At 42.9% G+C, this 22,867-nt stretch overlaps 1 protein-coding gene across 2 annotated transcripts; it reads right to left on the bottom strand.

The window, feature by feature from the left end:
• Positions 1-453: 453 nt before the first annotated feature.
• On the bottom strand, positions 454-21,710 carry LOC147439384 (glutamate decarboxylase-like). Of its 2 annotated transcripts, XM_086485222.1 has the most exons (8): positions 21,522-21,710; positions 17,991-18,195; positions 6,277-6,477; positions 5,785-5,999; positions 2,662-2,915; positions 2,375-2,427; positions 1,423-1,598; positions 454-1,075 (listed from the first exon to the last, which is right to left on the bottom strand). In XM_086485222.1, the coding sequence occupies exons 1-8, from the start codon at positions 21,617-21,619 to the stop codon at positions 754-756; spliced, it is 1,524 nt and encodes a 507-aa protein (XP_086341348.1). In that variant the 5' UTR covers positions 21,620-21,710; the 3' UTR covers positions 454-753. The 2 variants fall into 2 exon arrangements, with proteins under 2 accessions (XP_086341348.1, XP_086341349.1); XM_086485223.1 differs by lacking the exon at positions 17,991-18,195 and having other exon boundaries at positions 21,522-21,659.
• Between the last annotated feature and the right edge of the window lie 1,157 nt (positions 21,711-22,867).

Raw genomic sequence — 22,867 nt, 5'->3', positions numbered from 1 at the left:
CTTTGATCCGCTATTTGACCTCTGTAAGTGTCCCCCATGTCCAAAAACTGACTCCCAACAAAACCCCCTCACTCAAGGTAGCTCTCTACCTGTAGTGTCTCTTTTTGAAAAAATGCCTTTTGGATAGGTCTAGGAATAAAGCTCCACTACAAATTGCACCTCATGTACGCCTTACAAAGCAACTCCCCATGCCATCAGTCATAATTGATAAACACATGCCCTGCTGAGTAGGAACTTCTACAACATAATACATTTCCGATTGCCTTGCCAGTGGCAAAAGATTGGTGCTACCCAAACCCATCAGTAATGTTCGATCCATGACATGTTTTATGTCACCGACTGTTTCAGTTGTGTCAAATTTCGCCCACAAAGCTTGACAAATAAAAATTAAGATAATCTTTTGTCAACAAAACTCAAAACAAATATATATATATGTGACTGAAAAGCTGAGTATAAAATGCAGAAAGTCGATATCAAATTGCTTGATAAAGTCCTCTTAACCAGTTTAGTAAAGGAATTGTATCAACCAATAATGCCTTCAAAAAAAATAAACAATTATTACGATGTAAAAATTATGATGAGTCTTTTGCAACCATGACTGTCTGATAATTTGAGTACCCTCATCTTTTCTTTCAGGAGAAGATAATACAGCATATATAGAGCCATGGCTCGTCAATCAACCTGCAGGTACCTCCATGACACAGTAGGTCCACAGCTCCTTGCACCACACAAATGTAGTGGGTTCACTGGCTCTCAGCATACCCCATTCATTTTGAACGAGCCAAACTTCTTGGGAAACTTCTTCGCAAGCATGACCTCCCTGAACACAGGTGAGGCTAAAAGAGTTGATGGTTTCACATCCTCCTTCAACTCAGGTTCTTTTTGAGCAATAGCAACTGCCACCGCCTCAACAAGCTTGGGTGGCCGTGCGTCGAGATAGTCCAGAACTCTGCGGATGTCCTCAACAAGGCGTTGGGCTAATGTGCAACTAAAGTCCTCCCTCACGACCACCCTCAATAGACATATATGTTCTGCATCAGGTGCCATTGTGTATGCTGGAACTATCCATCCATACCTACACCCAAGAGGTCCCATTTGAATGTCAACAAACCATGAAACACCCCAAGGGCCAAAACTATCACGAGGAGAGGATTATGCAACGCATGCACTTGAAAGCACTTGCTCCGGTGATTGTGCGCATAAGCAAGTACTGCACGATTCTAGGAGAAGCAGGGTTAGTTTGCCAAAACAAAAATTTTGCAAGGACCTGGGCTCTCAAATGCATGGGTGTGCACGTGTAATTTACTTTTGTTCTCTGTGTGTGTGTGTGTGTGTTGGGTTACTTTTGCTGTCTGTCTCTGTGTGTGTGTGTGTGTGTGTGTGTGTGTGTGTGTGTTGGGGGGGGGGCGCAATAAAACATACCGGCGCAGATTGTCTGCAACTTCAAATTCATCATGCTGGCTCCTGTCCTTGAGAGAGAAGGCAACAACAGGCACTCCCACATCTTTGGAGAGTATGTTAAATCGTCCTGTGCTGCGGATGCCATCACACAACACCTTCGCATTGGATCTACAATTCTCCATGATGCTTTTATAGCCCTGGATCCATCCACACATATTTTTAAAAAAATTGAAGGCATAGATCTCCCCTAAAAACTTATGAGCGCAATTCAACTCCACACACAATGAAAACCCAGATGGATTGCCCTGATACTTTATACGAAGGCCCCCCTGTATGTATGGGTCATCGAGGGCAACCGTACAGCCATTCGTGCAATCATATGGCCAACCCATTCTTTCCTTTTTTTCTTTTGTAATAACTGGCCAAATTATACCCTCTTTGGACTGTTTTCTCACTCAATCTCAAGGGTGACTCAGCCAAGAATAATTATTCAAGGTCCATAAAAACAATGTAATATAATTTTAAGAGCGCCATTATTTACCATAAAGACCATAGAAAATCAGAAAGCCTACACATTACATCACATCATATGCACCCAACCATGTTTCTTTTGTGCATTAACTTTGGTCATAGCATTATCAGTGAATATCTTTAACAACCTTTGCGTGAAGTACCTAGCCTGAAATATAGTCTGGAAACATGACCTTAACGATGAGTCACTAAATAAGGACCTCAACCATTTATCCAAGCGATAGATTTTGAAAGAAGCTTTATTCTTCTGTACAAGTGCACCACAAGACTGACGCTATCGAAGAAAACAAACATCAAATCCTAAACTACAATTAAAGCTTCATTCCCAATTAACAATACAAAACAATTTCAATTTTAAACCTATGAAAAAACCCTCTTCTTATTTGAGGCATCACAAAAAAGGGGCATTCATACTCCCAAGTCAAAAAGACAAGTAGAATACCTCAAAACCAAGCCGGATGAATTGGTAGTACTGTGCAATGATCTGGCTAGCTCCTGTATACATTAACCAAACAAACACCTTGTATCAACATGATGCATGTTCCAGTGCATGTATGCAGCACTGTTCCCAGGCATTACAATATGAGCATAAGTCTTTACGCATGTATCATGAATGTCTGTATCTGCATAACGCAAATGAGTGTGCTTAAGTGAGTGAAAGCATCTAAGACTCTTAAGTTTGTCGACACAAAAATTTGTACATACGAACTCATAGATGGAAGGAGGAACCTTTAGAAAAGTTAAGGGTGAATGTGGGCTGATCGGCACCAAGGTAATTGACATGAAAAATGAGCTCCTCTGGCAAGTCGTCTTTGCTTTTCCAAACCACCCAACCCACACCGGCGTAAACCAGCCCATACTTGTGTCCACTCACATTGATGCTGCGTACACACGATAATCGAAAGTCCCACTCCAACTCCGGGTACAAGAAAGGAGCAATGAAACCACCACTTGCTGCATCCACATGAATAGGTGTGTCCCACCTATATATACAAGTGGCATTCAACTCCTTATTAATTGGAAGCTAAAAAATCTGAAGAAGATGAAATGAAGGAAAGTAGCAATTCTCCATAGGCTTCTTCCATTAGAAAGATGTCAGAAGTACACAAATGCTTGAAACAAGCAAAGATGTCACTCACCTAGCTAGAACACAGTCCTAAACTCCAGGGAAGTACCAAAAAACACTTACCTAGATGAAACCATGGAAAGCCCACATTCTCCTACAAAGAAAAATGCAAGTATCAAGTGGAAGTGCAAATAGCGTGTCCTCTCTCTCTCTCGTGTGTGTGTGTGTGTGTGTGTGTGTGTGTGTGTGTGTGTGTGTGTGTGAGAGAGAGAGAGAGAGAGAGAGAGCAATGTCCCCATTCCAAGCCCTTCCTGTGCTCAGAACGCATCCGAGCCCAGCGGTTCCAAAATGTCGTTCAAGCCATGTGGTGTTTCCATTTACTATTCAGCACAAAGCGTATTCTTGCCCTGTTCCGGTTGTTGAAACTCTTTGTTGGTCATATCCAATATCAGAAAATGACCAACAAAGAGTTTTTTAAGGGCTTTGCCGTAACGTTCACATCTTTTGAGCATTTTTGGGGGCGTAGTGGCATTAAGGATAGCTCCTCGCTACAATCTCCATTTTTCCAATCTCCTCTAAACTATTGTCATCAGCCTTTGAAACACATAAATCAAAGAAATTTATGGAAGATTACATATATTGTCCTTCTAATTGAAAGATTACACAAATCGACATGTGTTCTTGTGTTTACGGAACCATGATTTGATTAGACATAATTTGACACTGTGTTCTTGTGTTTATGGAACCATGATTTGATTAGACATAATTTGGGGAATAAGAATGGCCATGATTTGATTACATAATTTGACACTGTGTTCTTGTGTTTATGGAACCATGATTTGATTAGACATACTTCTATCACTAAGTGGGGAAATAAGAATGGCAATTAATATGCTTGAAAAGCATGAAGGACTATATCCTCTCACCTTAATGGAAGAGAGAATATAGATGGATACAAGTGTTTGGATGTTGGAAGTGTTTAAGGATTTCGCTTGGATCTAGGACTCCACACAAACACAAGGTTACTTTACTTCACTTGAAAAGAGAAACTGAACCGAACACAATGAAGGAGAGCGAGGCAAAGAGAGAGAGAGAGAGAGAGAGAGAGAGAGAGAGAGACGAGATTGCAACCCTCAAGGGCCCCCTTGCTCTATTACCAAAGCAAGTACTTGCTTTATTTACTTGCACAATGTTGTTACAATTATCCTAGATGCTGAGATAATGATGAATACTAGCTAGAGATGCTTGGTACTACAAGGCTAAGGCTGGATGTTGAAAACGCTATGGGTTCATAGGGCTGAAATCTGTAAAATATTGCGAATAACGCTGATCCTGGCTGGTTCTGCTGATGCTAAGGGCTGGAATCGTCTACTTTCTGGCGGGTTCTTCGCGATGAAACTGTGGAATATTGTGGGCACTTGATGGTACTGTGGTGCTGGTACTACTCCGCGAGCGATGACTTGTTCAACGCTAGCAAAAGATGCTACGAAGATGCTGCAGGTGCTAGGCTGGAGAAGCTGCGATGACCCGGGGTAGCCGAGAGACAAGGCTAGGGCACTTGGGTACTATGGATGCTGAGGAAGGTGCTGCTGGTGGGAAAATGCAAGGCTGATGGAAAACGCTGGTAGAGAGAGAGAAAAACGCTGCCTGGCTACTCTCGCACCGGAGAGAGAGGAAACGCTGGCCCTCAGGTGCTGCTGTGCTGCTACTAGTGAGCGCTGGTACTTAGTGCTAATGGGAGGGAGTAGTCCCCCAGGCTACTCATATAGTGAATCTCATGCTGGGTTGGGCAATCATAGTTGAGCCTCCACGATCTTTGACAAAATGGGCTAAAATATCACTTATTATTAAGTAACTTAAGAGACTAATCCTATGTAACTCAAGAAACTGTTCCCTGCTGTCCAGGGCCAACAGTGTGTCACTCTCAATCTTCTCTCTCTCTCTCTCTCTCTCTCTCTCTCTCAAGTTATCCATATCTCTACACACCTATATATATGTTCCTCTCTCTCTCTCTCTCTCTCTCTCTCTCTCTCTCTCTCTCTCAAGCTCTAACCGAAGATTGGTATTTTTCCTACATGCAAAGTGTAAATTGGCAATAATAAGCTTGTGGTGTGTCAAGGGCAAGTTTCATTCGTATCAGAGACGAGTTGCCTTCCTTACCATCCGGGTAATTGAAGGCAGTTTTAATTTTGAAGACTTTTGCTACCATCAAGATGCCAAGCCCCCCCCCCCACAGGCAAGTTTCATTCATATCAGAGAGGAGTTACCTTCCTTACCATCCGGGTAATTGAAGGCAGTCTTAATTTTGAAGACTTTTGCTACCATAAAGATGCCAACCCCCCCCCCCCCCCCCCCCCCCCCCCCACACACACACACACGCAGGTCAACGACACATTATAGTCATTCAAAGGATTCCTCTTCCTCAAAAAGAGAATCCTCCTTCAAGAGTAGGCGCCATGGTCATAGCATTATTAGTGAATATCTTTAGCAACCTTCGCATGAAGTCACTAGCCTGAAATATAACCTGGAAACATGACCTTAAGGATGAGTCACTTGGTAAGGACCTCCACAGTTCATCCAAGCTATAGATTTTGAGAGAAGCTTTATTCCTCTATACAAGTGCACCACAAGACTGACGCTTTTGAGCAAACAAAAAAGCAGGTGTGAAGGTCAAGGGCAAACAAATGGATCCAGATGTGTGTGTGTGCTGAGCAAACAAAAGCAAATCCTAACCTATAGTTAAAGCTTCATTCCCAATTTTAAGCCTATCAAAGGAAAAAACTAACCCAGTTTCCTTGTTTTTCTCTTCAAGAAGCTCATTTAGCCGTTTGACATCTTCAAATTCACCATTGTAGGTTGACCCCAATATGGCACAAACACAGATGGTATTCTCATCAACCATCTCCACAGCCTTATCAGGATCCATCACATAGTAATCCTCTCGTAGCTTCACATCCTTGAGCTCCACCTCAAAGTACCTTGCAAATTTCTCCCAGCAAACCTATGCATAAAAAACGAGATTTCTGTGAATACAATGAGGTAAACACCACCTCAATAGAGAGCTTGAAGTTGATAAACCACAATGTGGAAAACCTAGTGCTATTAGACAGCAAGATGGCTAACACAAGACCTCCTGGAAACATAATGCCAGCCAGAAGCAAAAACATAAATTACCAACACCTTGCAATCTCAAAATATGACACCACACACAAAAGGTTACGACCTTGCTCTTTCCCACTTAAGATTGCCTTAACAGCAAAGCAAGTCACCATCAATACCTGGACGTTAGCCCCTGTCACAATGTTGGGCTTATCGTAGGGCTTTCCTTCAGCCTTGCGCTTATTCTGCCATTTGCGCTTAAATGCAAGGCCTGCAAGCATAATGGCCTCCGATGACCCCACCGTCCCAGCACCCACGGCCTGCTCTCCATCTTTGAGCGGTGCATTGAAAAGTCTTGCTATCATGTTCACACATCGATCCTGTAAAGCCAAGGAATAGAAATTAGACATGCAAATTTTCAAAAATTAGACATGCACATTCATTCAAGACGTATGCACACATTCACTCAGAGGGCAGAAAATAATCTCTCCACAAGCCTTGTGTACAATTGCACGCACATATTACAAGTGCCCCTGTAGTACTCACATCACACCATGCAACTCCAACTTGCATAGCTTTTACAAAATACGTATTCAATAAACATCATAATTTCTTCATAAATATGGGAATTATATGGCAAATGAGTACAGGTATGGAAGTGGGAAAAGTATGATTCAGACCCCCAAGAAATTTTATAGAATACCGTACTGAACCCAAAAAAACATGCTACATGTTAAACTTAAATGCTATGCCTAGTTCAAAAACTCGATAGCCACCACTTAAAAAGCTTGCACGTGCCATTGGCCATCTACCAAGGTCGAATATAGTCAGTCTTTTAAATCTTAATATCAATAAGCCAGGCAAGTAAGTTTGATCATATCAAATACCAAAAATCATACGAGAATGAAAGCTATGGCACCTCTACTATACACTGAAAAAAACTATGATAAACATGATTGATCAAGACAACAACCAAGTGTAATTGTACATGTACAAAGAATCTGAACCCAAAAGCAATGGGCATGCTGAGGATCCCTTCATGAAACAGAAGTTGATCGCATACATGGGCATGTGGAGGACACTTGATCATAGGGTATGGAGCAGAAAAGTAATAATCAAGCATACCACATCGTGTTGGTGCAGACATTGGTAGACTTAATCAAGCAGACCATGTGTTGCGCATGCGAGAATGGTCCGTAACGCGCAGAAAGAGTGCAATTTAAACGAGAAGAAACTCTCTATTTAGCAAACACTGCCATCCGCATCATAGTTTTGGAAAAATATCGTCAAGCTAAGCTCTAGTTACCCTGGAAATACGGTTGGCCAAAAGAAGCTAGCATCAAAAGACGCATGAAAGAACGTACCAGATGAATGATTCATGATGGTTGCAAGAAGACGAAGGGGCTCCCATCTCTCTCTCTCTCTCTCTCTCTCTCTCTCTCTCTCTCTCTCTCTCTCTGCTACTTCGCGGCACTCCTAGATGACCAAGATGGGCATCACTAAAATGCATTTCACAACTAATTACTATCGGAATTCCTAAGGACTGCCAGGTTAAGATGTGGGTGCCCTGTCCAAAGGGGCTAGCTTGGTTGGTTGAGCATTCGACCGCCGTGACCTAGGTCATGAGTTCGAATGTGGCCAAGTGACTAGGATGGTGGTATCGACATGGAACCATTGGAAAAACCTCCAAGCACCCTTACCTTTCAGCTTTACTCGCAATGCTTTCACGACAGGACTATTCGAGTGGTCGTACTTGCTTGCAAGGCAGAGTCAGCATCAAGGCTGGTATTCTGCAATAGTAGTAAGGCTACCTAGTAACTCATATGGTCGGTGTTTACATCGTCGGTTTATGCATCCACAAGCATTAGAAGCATTCAACATCAAAAGTCCATAAAGCATCCAAGGAAGAAGTTCGGCAGTTGTGCCTCACCTTTAACTCGGAAAATATCACGTGCGCACTTCGGTTGCGCCACGTCGACAAGCTTTTGTATTGTCTAGCATCAATCGTAGTCTAGCATAGGACCTAGCTTCACACTTTGTGAGCCTCTAGTAAAACGTGCATGATTAGGTAGGTTATAGTTGCATACCCTGACTTGCATAGTTAAGTCACTTAAGCATAGAGGCATATGAACAGTCACTTAAGTCATTCATTAAGAAGTGACTTTGACATGACATTTATCAAAAGTTGGTAGGCCAAATGGCTAAAAAAATTATAAAAGAAGCCTTTGGGCGCTAGAGAAGGCAGAGGAGACACAAGACGAAGTAGTATCGACAAAAACCTCTTCTCAACTGTACCCAACAGCCAGCAACGTTTTCAACCACAGCCTTGGTTTTTTCCCTCAGCCTCTCCCACCAGTGTTTTTCAGCCCTAAGCACCCTGAATTCAGCGATCAGCCCTTGCAGATCAGCAACAGTTTCCAGTTTTTCAGCCATCGCCGTCCTTGGCGATAGCAGATTAGCCCACAGCCTCCTCGTCATCGTCGTCGTTGTCACAGTACCAAGCATCTCCGACAGCACTCATTAGCACCTCAACAGCACCGCACTACAAGTACCCCTCGTCGTCGTCGTCGTCGACGTCGACACAATACCCCAGCATCTAGTACACCTTGCGTTTTGGCTTGGCTCTTGCCTAGCCAGCGTAGGGACCCTCACAACCTTCATGTCCTTAGCACCCAAGTACCTTCAGTACCGAAAGTACCCGTAGTACAAAGTATTAAAGTACACTGCAGTACCAAGCACCAAGTACCCACAGTATCCAATCCTTAGCCTCACAATATCCAGCACCTCCAACAAGTACCCACCAGCAAGAAATAAAGAAAGTACTTGCTTTGGCAACAGAGCCCCCAAGGGGGCCCCTAAGGGTGGTTGGGACCCGACATGTGGTGTGGTCTCTCTCTCTCTCTCTCTCTCTCTCTCTCTCTCTCTCTCTCTCTCTCTCTCTCTCTCTCTCTCTCCTTCATTGTGTTCAGTTCAGTTTCTCTCTTGAAGTGAAGTAAAGTAATCTTGTGTTTGTGCAGAGTACTAGATCCGAGCTAAATCCTCACTCTTCCACTGCAAAAAGACTCCATCATCATCTCATGCTACAACCTTAGAGAAGATGGATCGACAAAGCTTGAAAAGAAGTTTCTTCAACGCATGAAAGAGAAAGAGAATTTGCTTTTAAATCCTAATGTGCAATTGGTGGTCATTGGGAAGGCAATCACAAATTCAAAGGTATCTCGCTTTGAAGATTTTTGAAAGTTCTAATCAGTTGTGTTTGCCAAGGAATATCTATTAAGGAAGAGCATCATTGGTCCGAACTCTTCTCGAAATGCTATTTTCTTGGAGCCCTATGTAATAACGTATTCTCATCATTCATCAACGGAGCTATGTACAAAGGAGAAGAAGATATACGAACCGAAAAATGAGAAGAATAAGAAAGCTACCTGCAAGCTAGGAGGCGAGAGTGTGAAACTTCCTTGCTTCCATGAAAAGGGCATAGACATGCAAAGGAGCTTGCCTTCATCAGAGAGATTGATTTAGCCTTCAAGAATCATAACTTCTCTGAAAAGTATATGCTTCATCAGGTATCTATGCATCTGAAAGAAGTGATTGATATCTAACCCATTTTACCAGGAACACAAATCCTAAAACTTGGGAGGAATTTAAAGAGCTGTTTACATCTCAATTTTTATCACCGAATTTCAAGGACATGTGTACAGGCTGGGATAAGCTGGACCACAAAGAGAATAATGTGCAAGGGTATATTGATTGCTTTTGAGATACATATCTCAAGGTTGCCCAATATATCAATGTAAGAGATGACGAAGTTAGTTTGAAGGATTACATGGCGTCGGCATTGGACACAAAAGCTTATGATATAAAGTGGATGTTGAAGAGAAAAAGTTCTTCAACAAATGAAAAGTCATCAAAGAGAGCGAAGTCAGACGAAAATCAAGGAAAGAGTACTTTAACATCTACTAAACCATCAATTTCTAATGATCCACTTAAATTTCATGAAGAATCTATGAAAGCCCTACAACCAAAACAGATTGTCTTTCACAAAGAAAGGAAAGGACCCAAAGATGACTTGAAACATTATCCAAAAGTACTAAACCCCTATCTTGAATCCTTTCAATTGAGGACAACTGAACTTTAGGGGGAGGTTCATCATCAGCCTTTGAAAGCCATGAATCAAAGATATTTATAAAAGATATGTCTTTCCAATTGAAAGATTACATAATTGGACATGCGTTCTTGTGTTTACAAAACCACGATTAATTAGACATTCTTCTATTCCTACGTGGGGAAATATGAATGGCCATTGCCATGCTTATAAAGCATGAAGGAGTATCTCCTCTTACCTTTTTTGAAAGAGAGATATAGATGGATACAAGTGTATAAAATGGATGGAATCTACCTTAGGCACAAACACACACAACAAAGCATACATGATGACTTACATTGAGTGTTGTTTTGAAAATGCTTGAGCATGTTTATTCTACTCAAAAAGAGCTTTCATTTGCAAGGTTGTACTAGTTCGTACGTACTGAACCGTACTAAACAGTACGTCCGTACTGATCCGTACAGTACACGGACTGATCGTATTGTACGGCAATTTTTGAAGGAAAAAAACAATTTGGCTGATTTGGGCATCCGGATGCGGGCAACCAACATATCGATTAAACTTTTGCACCTAGGGCTTTGAAAATTGTCGTGCGCAAAGCGTGCTTTTCTGGGTGTGGCCATTCCGAGAAATTCTCTGCAACGCAACGCAGCAACAATACTTATTGACAGTGTGTGTGCAAGTTCAAAATCAGGTAAGTGAGCACTCTCTCTCTCTCTCTCTCTCTCTCTCTCTCTCTCTCTCTCTCTCTCTCTCTCTCTTGCCACACATACTATGAGCACTGAGCAAATTGTTTCCTTCAAGCAGGAGCCATCATGCCAAAACCAACTAATCCCTGTGAAAGGAGCACACCAATGTCATCGAGATTGTCAACATTCCTGAGCATTCTGGAACAAGTTGTCACAAGTGGTCATGCAAATATTGTGCTTTCACATTGTCGAGTACAATTACTCGAGTTGTGATGCATCTGAACGGCATCAATTGCACAAATAATTGTGGCAGAAGCATGAAGGTACCTGTAGCTGTGCGGGAAGCATTGATTCTTGAGAAATTCACTGCATTTGCGGCGACAGAGAAAGGAAAAAAGGAATAGCAAACAGAAAACACTTTGCAAGATGCTCTTCTTGGACACCTTGGTGATTCTTTTACACAGGTAGAGGAGGGCTCGGGGTCTCAGAAATTTGCTAGCAGGAAGAGGGCTCGTGTGATGCAGGAGGGGGAGGAGGAGGCTCATCCAAAAGTGGCTAAGATGGAGATTAATCGCACTCTCATTGAGTGCAACATCAGTTTCAATGCCTTGAGGACTGACCAGTGGAAGAGGATAGTTAGGGCCATTGCCCAGGTACCGGTGCAGGTGCTACTGATTCATGGAGTGGACTCGAATACAAAAAGATGCGCACCACAGCATGGACGAGCAGAAGACCTTGATAGATAAGCCGTTGGTCCCTATGAAGGCCGGATTGCTTCTTTCCTCAGAAGAAGAGTGGACCACCATGGTTCGTGCATTTCCCTTTAAAAACGATACTACCCTCCTGATCTTGGAGTGCTCTGAGTTAATGCCCTCCGGAGAAGGCTATATCAAACTGTTGAATGAAAGCCAGAGTCCTCGAAGCATCTCAAAATTCAGAAAAGTGACCTTCTTAAACAAAGAGGTCGATAGAAAAGAATCCCAAAACCTCTCACAATATACGTCCAAAGTGTCGCCATCTTCGGATGACCAAGGGTGACACTTTGGACGCATATTGTGAGAGGTTTTGGGATTCTTTTCTACCAACCTCTTCGTTTAAGAAGGTCACTAAAAGAACAGATTGAGCGGGTTTGCTGCGGACTCCCCACGGAGATCCGAGATTACTGCCTTGAACAAAAGTTTGAGTCTATACAGCAACTAATGGGACATGCTAAACAAGGATCTCGATACATTCGGGGAATTTGACCTACCCCACTGATGAAGTTTTGACTCAAAAGACCAAACGGACCTCGACCAACGATAATTGACTGCGGAACAGAGAGTCGACTATCTCAAAGAGGGGAAGTGTTTTGGTTGCGGGGAACAAGGGCACATCTCCGCAAAGTGCCCTAGAAAGGCTCAACGAGGACAGATTGAAGACAGGCTAGAGAGTTCTAGAGTAGCGGAAGAACGTGGCAGAAAAGGCAACATGAAAGCAGGACTTGTGCCGGATTGCATGGGAACCAACCCAAGCCAGATGGATGAAAGTACGGAACTTTGTCGTGCATGGGGCAAAGTGAAAGATCAGGATGCCCTTATCTTCTTTGATGGAGGAGCCAAGGCCAGCTTCATTTCACCTGAATTGGCGGCTTGACTTGAGATTACGCCGACAGAATATGGCCACCGGCGGAGGCAGTTCTAGCGGCACCCGGACGGGATGTAGCCATTACACCTGTCATTGGCAAACTTCGTTTGCATTGTCAGGGGTATTTAGGGCACGAGAACTTTTACATCATGCCTTTGGAAGGGTTTGATGTCCTCCTAGGAATCCCCTTGGTACGATAAGAACAACGCCGTGGTCGACTATCGGGCCAAGAACGCGACCTTAACCAATGAGAAGGGCAGAAAAATCGTACTTGATGTAAAATTGAAGGGCAAGTCTGTCCCTATTGTATCAGCTTCGGCCATTTCAAAATTAATGAAATCCAATCTTTTTGTTTACTCGATCTATTTGAAAGAATTGAATGATGAACAACGAACGAACATGCCTAAATTAGACAAAGAACGACAAGAATCTCTGCACACACATGCTAATTGTTTCTCAGAAGGCCTGCCAGGCGAGTTACCTCCATCTCTTCCTGAGGACCACACTATTGATCTGATTCCTAGAACCACACAACCGAATCCGCCACCTTACCGTGTTAGCCGAGCCCAGAATGAAGAAATCATGAACCAAGTGAAAGACCTCCATGAAAAGGGTCTCATCCAGCCTAGTACTTCACCTTACTGTTCTACGGTTTTATTTGTACTAAAGAAGCCAGATCTTGGAGAATGTGCATTGACTATAGAGCTCTCAATAAAATCACCATCAAGAACAGATTCCCGATTCCAAGGATCGATGATATTCTTGACAAACTTCAAGGATCCTCTTGTTTCAGCAAAATTGATTTGAAAAGCGGATATCATCAGATCAAAATCGTTCCTGGAGATGTCTACAAGACAGCCTTTCGGACAAGCTTTGGTTTATACGAATTTTTGGTGATGCCTTTTGGACTTACCAATGCTCCAACAACTTTTAACCGAATGATTGATAGGATTTTCCGAGAGCATCGATCTTTTAGAGATCGACATCGACGAGACTTGGAATTAAAGGAAGACGATTGGGTGCTCTTACGTTTTGAGAAGGCACGCCTAAGGAAACAAAAGGGAAAGGAGCGGCTTTTTTCAACGCTTAGCATGAGGTATAATGATCCTTTCCAGATTAAAGACAGGATAAATGACGTCTCCTTTCGACTCCCTGCCAGATACTTGGAAGATTCACAATGCATTCCAAGTCTCTTGAAACCTTTTAAAGGTGAGGTGTCAATTCATGGGGAGCCTCATGGGCAACCCGAAGTGGAAGGGAGCAAGGAGATACTCATTCCTGAACAGATTTTGGCACACAAGGAAAGAAAAGTGAAAGATAAAGTGATTCGGCCATTCTTAGTTAAATTCAAGAACTATTTGACAGTAGATGCGAAGTGGATGGAGGAGGAGGACCTAGCAGATACTCCTCAGATTTTGGAACTTTACCTTGAAGCATTCGGTTTAGCTACGTCTACTCCGAGAAATCCCGCAAATCAGCAAGGTTGAATCTGGTGCAGAGGGATTGCACAAGAGGGGAGTCACTCCGCTCCTTTGTCACAGATTACCTCGATTGAATAGAGTCATTGATATCTCCTTTGGGTTTCAGGGATACTACTAGGCTGACAATATTCTGTTGTATGACTTATGAAATAGAATTCTTGAAATTGAAAATGATCGATTTGTACTCTCTCATTTGACTTGTTTGAGTGTAGGAATTGAAAGACAAAATGACTGCACCATTTCCGTCTCATAAATCTCTATAGACATGATCGCAATGTATCTAGATGCAACACTAAATACCTTGTTGGCAGTCATGGTTTGAGATTTGGAATGAATTTTTATATGATTGATTCGTCATGTGATGTCCTGTGCTGTGATATGACTGTTGTCTTTGTACAAGTGTTAGATGTGTGTCCTTTCTAGTGCATCAATACTTAAGAGTCAATGTCTGCTGCAATGGTTTATGGCCTCTGTCTGTTTTGCAGGCGTAATCGAGGGCAATTACAATTCTTTCAAGAGGGGGGTATGTCACAAAGTGGTGACGTGGCACGCCCGGCAGGCTGATGATGTGGCAGACAGGCGAACGATAATGTGGCACGCAAGCTATACGGAGCCGCAAAACGCGCTGACAGCTGACGTGGCTAACTGTACGGACGCCGCAAAACGCGCTAACGTGGCTAACTGTACGGACGCCGCTTTTTGCACTGGCAAGGCTGTACGAAAATCCGCCAAATGCACTGACTACTTTTTGCTGGCTGTTTTTAGGCATGCTGCTTTTCAGTTAGAAGCTTTTGAGTTTTATTGCTTTTGGGAATCTGCTTTTAGCATCCCTTGTAGGATAAATAAATCCCAAGGGTCTCACTTCTCAAAGCATCTGGACGCAGAGTCTAACAGCGAGCACCTACGGGAGTTGTACTTTGCTCAAAGATTAATATAAAAGAAATATCGAAAGGGGCGCAAGTCTTGGGGGCCAATCTCTCTTGGCGCAGAACCACGCCGAGCCGTGTCAACTCTTGAGTTGTGAAGTATTTTGAAGTAAATCTCTATTGTGTCAATAGAAACTAGACTTGAGGTGTCCAAGTTTGTTGCAGGGATCCACTGTTGCAGACAGTTGTGGACCCAAAGTGGAGAGACGTGGCTCGTGAGGACATAAAATCCATTCAAAGGCGTGTCTTGGATGACTCTTTTTGGACAGAGGTGCAAACTTTGATAGTGGCTTTGCAGCCTATGTATGTGTTGCTACGAGTCACTGACATGAAGGGCTTCACATTGGGCCTTGTTTACCATCTCTTCATGCAAATGAAGAGCCATATCACGGCATGCGAAGGCTTAACCCAACAGCGGTGAGTATAAGATGTTATACTTCTTACAAATTTCAAATTTGAACTTTAAGCTATTAAATATTCATCTACTAGTACTATTGATGTGTGGTACATGGCACATGCTATGGCCTAGCATGTGCCATGGAGTCTAACCTTTGGCATTGTTGATTTTTTGCAGACGAGATGATATATTGGCTCTTGTAGAGAGTAGGTGGAATTTTATGAGCCGTCCTTTTCATGGGATGGCTGCTTTAGTCCATCCTTTCTACAAGACCCCAAGGTTGTTTCAAGAGAGTGATCTCTTGAGACTGAAGGACAAGTACATCAACCACTTGTTTGATGAGCAAGAGCAACTTGAAATAGATACAGAGATGTGCAGGTACATGAATAACTTGGGGCCATCGTTTTCGCGTGCAGTGGCATTGCGTTCAGAGACAACCACTTTGCTCTCACTTAGACACCCCAAGTCAAGATTCTACCGCGACACAGCAAAGATTCACTTCAAAACAATTCACAAAAGACGACACGGCCCGGTGTAGTTCCGTGCCAAGAGGTATTGGCCCCAAAGACTAGCGCCCCTTACGGTATTTCTTTTTATATTAATCTGTGTGCAAAGTACAAGGGAGTCTGCGGGAACTCACACTCAAAACTCTGCATCCAAATGCTCTGAGTAATGAGGGCCCAACAAACTTATTTATTCTAACAAGGGATGCCCAAAAGCAGAGTCCCAAGATCAGTTAAAAATAACTCAAAAGCTTCTCAACTCAAAAGCATTATGCCCAAAAGATCTTTAGTCAAAATCTGCCAGCCAAAAGCAGCCAGCGCAAAATACAGACGTCTGTACACTACCACGTTAGCATGTCAACGGAAACTGGCGGCAGAGTTATGGTCGCCAAGGTCTTCCACACTCGACTACTCTAGCTCTACGTGTGCTATTGCACGTATCTCTCTCTCTCTCTCTCTCTCAGAGTCTCTCTCTCTCTTTCATTTAAATTCTGCTATTTGGTAATTATTAAACAACGATATTGGACACCTGCAAATGCAAGATTGCTCAATGGGTGCTTGTGAGCTCAACTGGAGCACTTACTCTTTGATCCATACAAAGATCCGAAATCGCCTTAGCACATCTCAGTTTGAGAAGTCAGTGTATTGCAGAGCCAACATGAGGCTCGTGCACCCTTACCACACTTTGGGAACACCCACGTTGGTATGGAGTAGAAGCTATTTACATCTTTCAAACTTCAAAGTCTATATTTAAAATATCATACATGATTCTTAAATCTAATTTACACCATTGTTAACAAAATGTGTGATAGGCTGAATCCTGATCCCTCACGTATAAAGCTGGTAGATGATCCTGATGTGGAGAAAGTGGACCAGCATATTAGAGATGAGCAGGAGGACATAGTACGTATGCTTCACAGAGAGCTGAAGGATGTGGATCGATGTGTGACGAGGTCTCGTGCAGGTGCTTATAGCATTCCATTATGTCAGCAAGGTACATGTACACTTGTCAAATAATTTTTTGCTTTTCAGACAGGTGGCAAGTCAATTGTGCTAATGCTAACACATAACCTCCTTATTCAAGAGGCAAGTTCATCTATAAAAGCAACCCTTTTCCCACATTTTGAAGATCACCTCATTACTGAAATTACTCTCTAAATTTCAGCCCAAGAAGCCTCTACACGGCTACCCCCTCTCTCCCTTAAACTCTACTCTCTCTACTCTCTCTCTCTCTCTCTCTCTCTCAATGAAGCACTACATGCTACCTCTCTCTCTCATCAAGCTCATGTGAGGAAAGATCATAGATGGAAAGGAACAAAGAGTTCTCATCCCTAACAACTGGTTGGTGGAGAATCATGCCTAGTTGAACAACATACTGATAACAATTCACAGAGGGATTATCTCTGCCAAGATTTAAGGAAAGAACTCTAGAGTAGTTACAGGTACAAATGTACTCGTCAATCACCAAGACTCTAACGAGTTAGTGGACTATGTCGTGAGGGCAAAAAGAAGATACGATATTGTTAACGAGTGCAAAAACTAGAGAAAATAGAGAAAAAGAGGACCTTAGAAGACAAAAAAAGGCATCAGGATATATTATTTCTTCGGATTAAGAAATTATATTCATCGCTTACACAAGGAAATTCACATCTTTAATTGTTCCTAAACTTTGGAAAATCCTGATATTCTCTATGTTTTTTTGGCACTACAATGTGCAGCTATACTTCATTAATTCTATTAGACAGTAAGAGCCTGGGGGTCAACTCAAGTAGTGATCATCAAGTGTTAAGGGTTCTTATTATAGTGATTTGAGCGATTTTTATTGTGGTGATTCAACCTTGTCATAGAGCAACATCAATGCCATGATCAAGAAGAGAATGCCCTTTCAAAGTAATTCCTCATTCTCAACCTTGATTAGTTTTTTTGTTGGCAAGCGGTGTAGTGCATAAAAATTGAGTATTTAATGATTGAGTTCAACTTAAAAACAACCATAACAATGAGAAGTGCAACCGTTAAGCTTGAGAAGAAAAGCCTATTCATGTGTTATTGAAAAATCTTGCACTTGGAGGGGCATGGTCTTTAGAACTTCCTCCAATCAACAGTGTATGAAGAAAAAGACCATGTGCATGGTTCATTAGCAACAAGAATAGGAAGAGATATAGTGCATGCCTGGAGCTCAGTAGTAACCGGATACTCGTCCATGTCGATGTAGTTTTTGTTGAGGGAGGCAAGGATGAGTTTGTCACACTCAGGCTCCATCCATGTGGTGACAAAGGATGCAAGATTCAAGCGGGGGTTGCCATCAAGCATCAACTCATCACTAATTATTTGATATGCGGCCTCCTTAGATATCTCACCCTCTGCCATTCGAAACCTACAAACCACATACCCGTCATATATCTTAGAACAGTAGAAATTCACTTTTTACATGATCTCAAAAACCCAATAGAATGTTCCTAAACAACTAATATACCCCCATGTCAAAATTGTTAACCAATGCATTGTAGGCATTCTATCTATCTTAAACTAAAAGTAGTACACTTTTCATGAATGACATTCGTAAAGGCTACTTGATGATTGATTAGACATCTTGAGATTTAATTGATGCTTAATTAAGATCAAGAGCTTGCTAGTAAAAGTTAAGGCATTCTTTAACATGTGGGCTTGGTATGTGGAACTAGACAATAAGAGCATTCCTAGGTCTAATCCTTCACTAAAAAACTTTCTATAACCTTTATTTCAAGTACAACTAGTTCAACAAAAAGCCCTAAATTCTACCATGATTATATCCTAGATAGCACCAAGATTATAGAAATTAAGGTCAAAGGAATTCTGGGGTCCCAAGGGGAGCAACCTTAATGTGGTGGGCCTTGGATGTAGTGGATTGACTTTCCACTGCGACAAACGGCACCCCACATTAAACTACTATCTACTACCGAGTACGGTGTTCGCTTAACATTTACAGAATCGTAGGTGCTCTACTTGGCCGCCTTCACCAAATGTCTGTTCCCCTCTTATGTCACATGAGCTATCTACAATGGTTTCTTTCCTTTCATTTTGTTTGCTATTCTTATGCAAATATTTTTATTTGTTTCTCATGGTTTATGTTTGTTTAGCTTGCTTGTTTGTATGTGCTTTATTTCTTTTGTGTGTGATGCTTGTGCTTGTGAATCTGCATGTGTTTCATGTGACAGCATTTTGCATGATTGCTTGTAGTTGAGGTGTGTGTGTCACGTGCGCACTTCACTTGCGCCAAGTGGACACGTTTTTGCCATGGTTTAGCATCAGTCATAGCCTAGCTTAGGACTGAGCTGGCACTTTGTGAGCCTCTAGCAGGGCGTGCATGCCCAGGCCGGTCATAGTTGCATACCCTCTCTTGCACGGTACATTCATTTCAGCATGAACATTTTTCAGAGCATAGAACCCTTTTTGTCAAAGTACACATTTTTCACTTATTTATTAATAAGTGACTTTTGTTGGAAAAGTAAGTAGGGCACTTTGCTAAAGATCTATGAAAGAAACCCATTGGGCACTCATTAGAAGCAGAAGAAACAGGGACACATAAAGGGCAAGCACCGCAGCAGACAGGCAGGCACCCTCAGGCTCCTGAGCATTTTCTCAGCAATTCAACCCAACGTTTTTTAGCAACAGCAAATCAGCGTTTTCAGCCAACAGCCACCAACGTTTTCGGTTCAACCCTTAGCTTCATAGATCCTCCCCATTCCGTTGCAGATCCTCACCACATCAGCCAAGCAAAACTCAAATCAACCTAGCGTTTTCAATTTTAGCCAGATCAGCCTAGCATTTTGCATATCCAGCCAAAACACCCTGGCGTTTTTGCATTTCAGCATTAGTCCGCCTTCGCGGTTGCAGATCCAAGCCGCAGTGCCGCAACAGTAGTAAATCCCCAGCAGGAAGTCTAGCGTTCAGTTTTCAGCTTTGACGCCATCGTCATCGACACCATTGTCGTTGTCGACATCATCATCGTCATCGCAGATCCCTATCTTGACAACGACACCTTCGTCATCATCATCGGAGTCTCGGACTTGACGATGACACCATCGTCGTCGTCGTCACAGTCACCATCGTCATCGACATAGACCGGCAATACCCATCGTCTTCGCCAACAAAGCTGTCGTCGATTTCATCATCGTCGACAAAGACCTTTAATACCTCTCGTCGACTTCATCGTCTTTGGAATAGACCTCGTCATCGACCTCCCCGTCTTCAACATAAAACCCTTACTAAAAAATTACTTAATTGACTGGTCATATGCTCTATGCTAAGTGACTGTACTGTGCAAGTGAGGGTACGCAACTATTGACTGGTCTAATATTGCATGTCCTTCTAGAGGCTCACAAATTGTTAGGCTAGATCCTAAGCTATACTAACTAAGACCGATGATGACCTATATCAATAGCTTGTCCACGTGGCTCCATTGCAATGCACATGGAACATGTTCCCTCAAGCATGCACAAGGAGCTTATCAGCGATTGGATGTCGAATGTCAAGTTTGGAAGCACTTGGAAGCAACAATTGGAAGAACAAGAGCAGTTGTGCCTTATGATGATGGTGATTGTAGAAGAAATCTGCAAAGCATTGATCTTCTTCCTATCATAATAATCAATATTCATAGAAAGGGAGGGCCCATGGGCTAAATATGCTACAAACTTTTCATTTGCATATATTTGGATGACTTCATAATGGAATTTGTTCCAAGGATATTGCAAGATTATCATTCAACCTCTACTAAACTCTTAATGCGTAGGGGGGCTCTGCTTTTAGTGTACATGGACATAAATCTAACCATTGTAAACTTAATGTGAAGTAGACATTAACTAGTTGCTATCTAACTTCACAAACTCGGTGTGTTGGTAACCAAGTGCGAACCATTCATGAACTTGATTTCCATCGAGAATTACAAATCTATGTCAAGAAACACTTTGTGAGTGCTAGCAAAGTGGTAAAGCATTTGCCTTGGAATTCGAAGGTTGTACTACAGTACTGTAGTGTAGACTCGACGTGAGCTCGGAAGTAAGCTCGATGAGAACTAAGATCGCGACGGGCCAGACATAATGCTACCATTCTCGATGTGTATCAAAATGCGTGCGATAGCGTAGTGGTAACTCATTCGTCTTGATACGGGGAGGTTTGTGAGGTCGCGACGGCCCAAGATCAAACAATGATCTTGATCTAGGACCGTAGATCCCCTCTAAAAATTCAGGGTGTCAAATAGAGAGACGTGGGTCTACCTCACTAGCCCGCCTTTCCAAGCGTAGTAGCGCAACTGACAGCAAAGAACAAATGAGCCACAATTAACAAATCAGCTGATGAGTGGTGGGGGTTCTATCCCCGCCCGTGAGAATCTGCTCTAAAAGTGAACGTCACTACCCATTCAGGCTTGTTTTGCAAGCCTACTGGTGCAAATATGTTGATCACCGCGTCGTTAAATGCAGCGGTGGTAATCTGTTATAGCGCGTGCGTGGACCGATTAGAAGAGGGTGAACTTAATATGGGAAGCTCAACCATGGGAGAAGAAGGCCCCATTTACCGGACACTTAGTCGCAAGATCTGATCAAGACAACAATAGCACAGACCCGAAAGACATACTCCACGAGTTCCGAACTCAAGGCGCGTCGTGTGCGTGTGCGTGCGTGTGTGTGTGTGTGTGTGTGTGAGTGAGAGAGAGAGAGAGAGCACCTGGGGAGGGACGTCTGCACATAGCGGGAGGCAAAGGTGGAATGGATGCTGCTATCCGAGGCATGATGGCTCTCAGATATGGCGCTGCTAAGCACCATCCCTGTGTGTGGGTGTGGGTGTGTGCGCGAGAGGGGGGTGGGGGAGCTCCTGCAAAAGAGAGAGAGAGAGAGAGAGAGAGAGAGAGAGGGGAAACAAGAATGTGCTCAGAAAATAGAGGCGTGTCTGCCTTTATGTAGGCAATGTGCATACACTAGCAAGAGGAAGCTTCACACGGCCCTTGGATTTGTACTGTTACAACTTATTATTACAAGCACCACGTCCCAGGAAAGTTGTGGGCTCTCGAAAGCGCGTGCGCTGACGCTCTCTCTCTCTTGATGTTTGTGTGTGTGGATCTTGGGGTGGTGGACAAGCATAACGCCACGATATGGCTCTCTCGCTCTCTGCCAGGTGCCTCTCTCAACGACCCCCCTGGCTTCCCACTGTTCGGGAAAGTCTTTTTGCCCCAGCCGGTCGAAACCGCAAAGTCCTAATGACATTTACAATATTTCTTTGTATTTTTTAAAGGTTTTTCTTCACTTTTCGCCATTTCCAAACGAACTAATCTCTATTTTGAGCAGGCTCTAGGCTTAGTTGAGGAAATCCTTTCCCGAACATTGAGTCACTAACTCTTCCTCGCCCCATGAGGTTAGCAAACTCTATCGAACAAGATGCATCTCTATCAATTTTTAAAAAGCTACAAAATGCTCTCTCTATCCTTGCCCCTCACATAAGTGAATCCAGCTAGAGATAGAGCAATACAACAAGATAAAGAAAGTGATCATGTTAACTAGCTCAACGTTGCCCACCAAAACCGGCAAAATCCTTCTTAGATATGGTCTTGGCCTACCCTAGAAGCATACATGGAGGATCCAAATGTGAGAAAAGTGATGAATTGCGATAGTAGCCACCAATTATCTACGCAGTGTGGTGGAGCCTGCATGGTTACTTATGGCAATTGGGTCGATATATCAACGTTTGCTCATCAATGTTAAATGGATTGCATTCCAACTTCGCATAGAATTGTATTCTTCAAGAAAGTGACACTTCAACTCTCAAATATGAGAGTCTACATACATGCTCTCTAATCAACAACTAGTGTGTGACCCATGCCTTGTTAAAAAGCATGGCCATTGGGTCACACACACACACACATACGCACCCATATTCATAGGTGTGTGTGAGTGTGCGTATGCACACAAGTGGAGAGGGTGGATTGTAGTCCTTGCAATCACTCCAAGAAGATGACAATTCTCTCTCTCTCTCTCTCTCTCTCTCTCTCTCTCTCTCTCTAGATCTTGAGATCCAGA

The sequence above is a fragment of the Adiantum capillus-veneris genome, chromosome 16, assembly GCF_014529385.1.
Source record: "Adiantum capillus-veneris isolate H3 chromosome 16, ASM1452938v2, whole genome shotgun sequence".
NCBI classification, from domain to species: domain Eukaryota; kingdom Viridiplantae; phylum Streptophyta; class Polypodiopsida; order Polypodiales; family Pteridaceae; genus Adiantum; species Adiantum capillus-veneris.
This window is presented reverse-complemented; position numbering and strand designations above follow the sequence as displayed.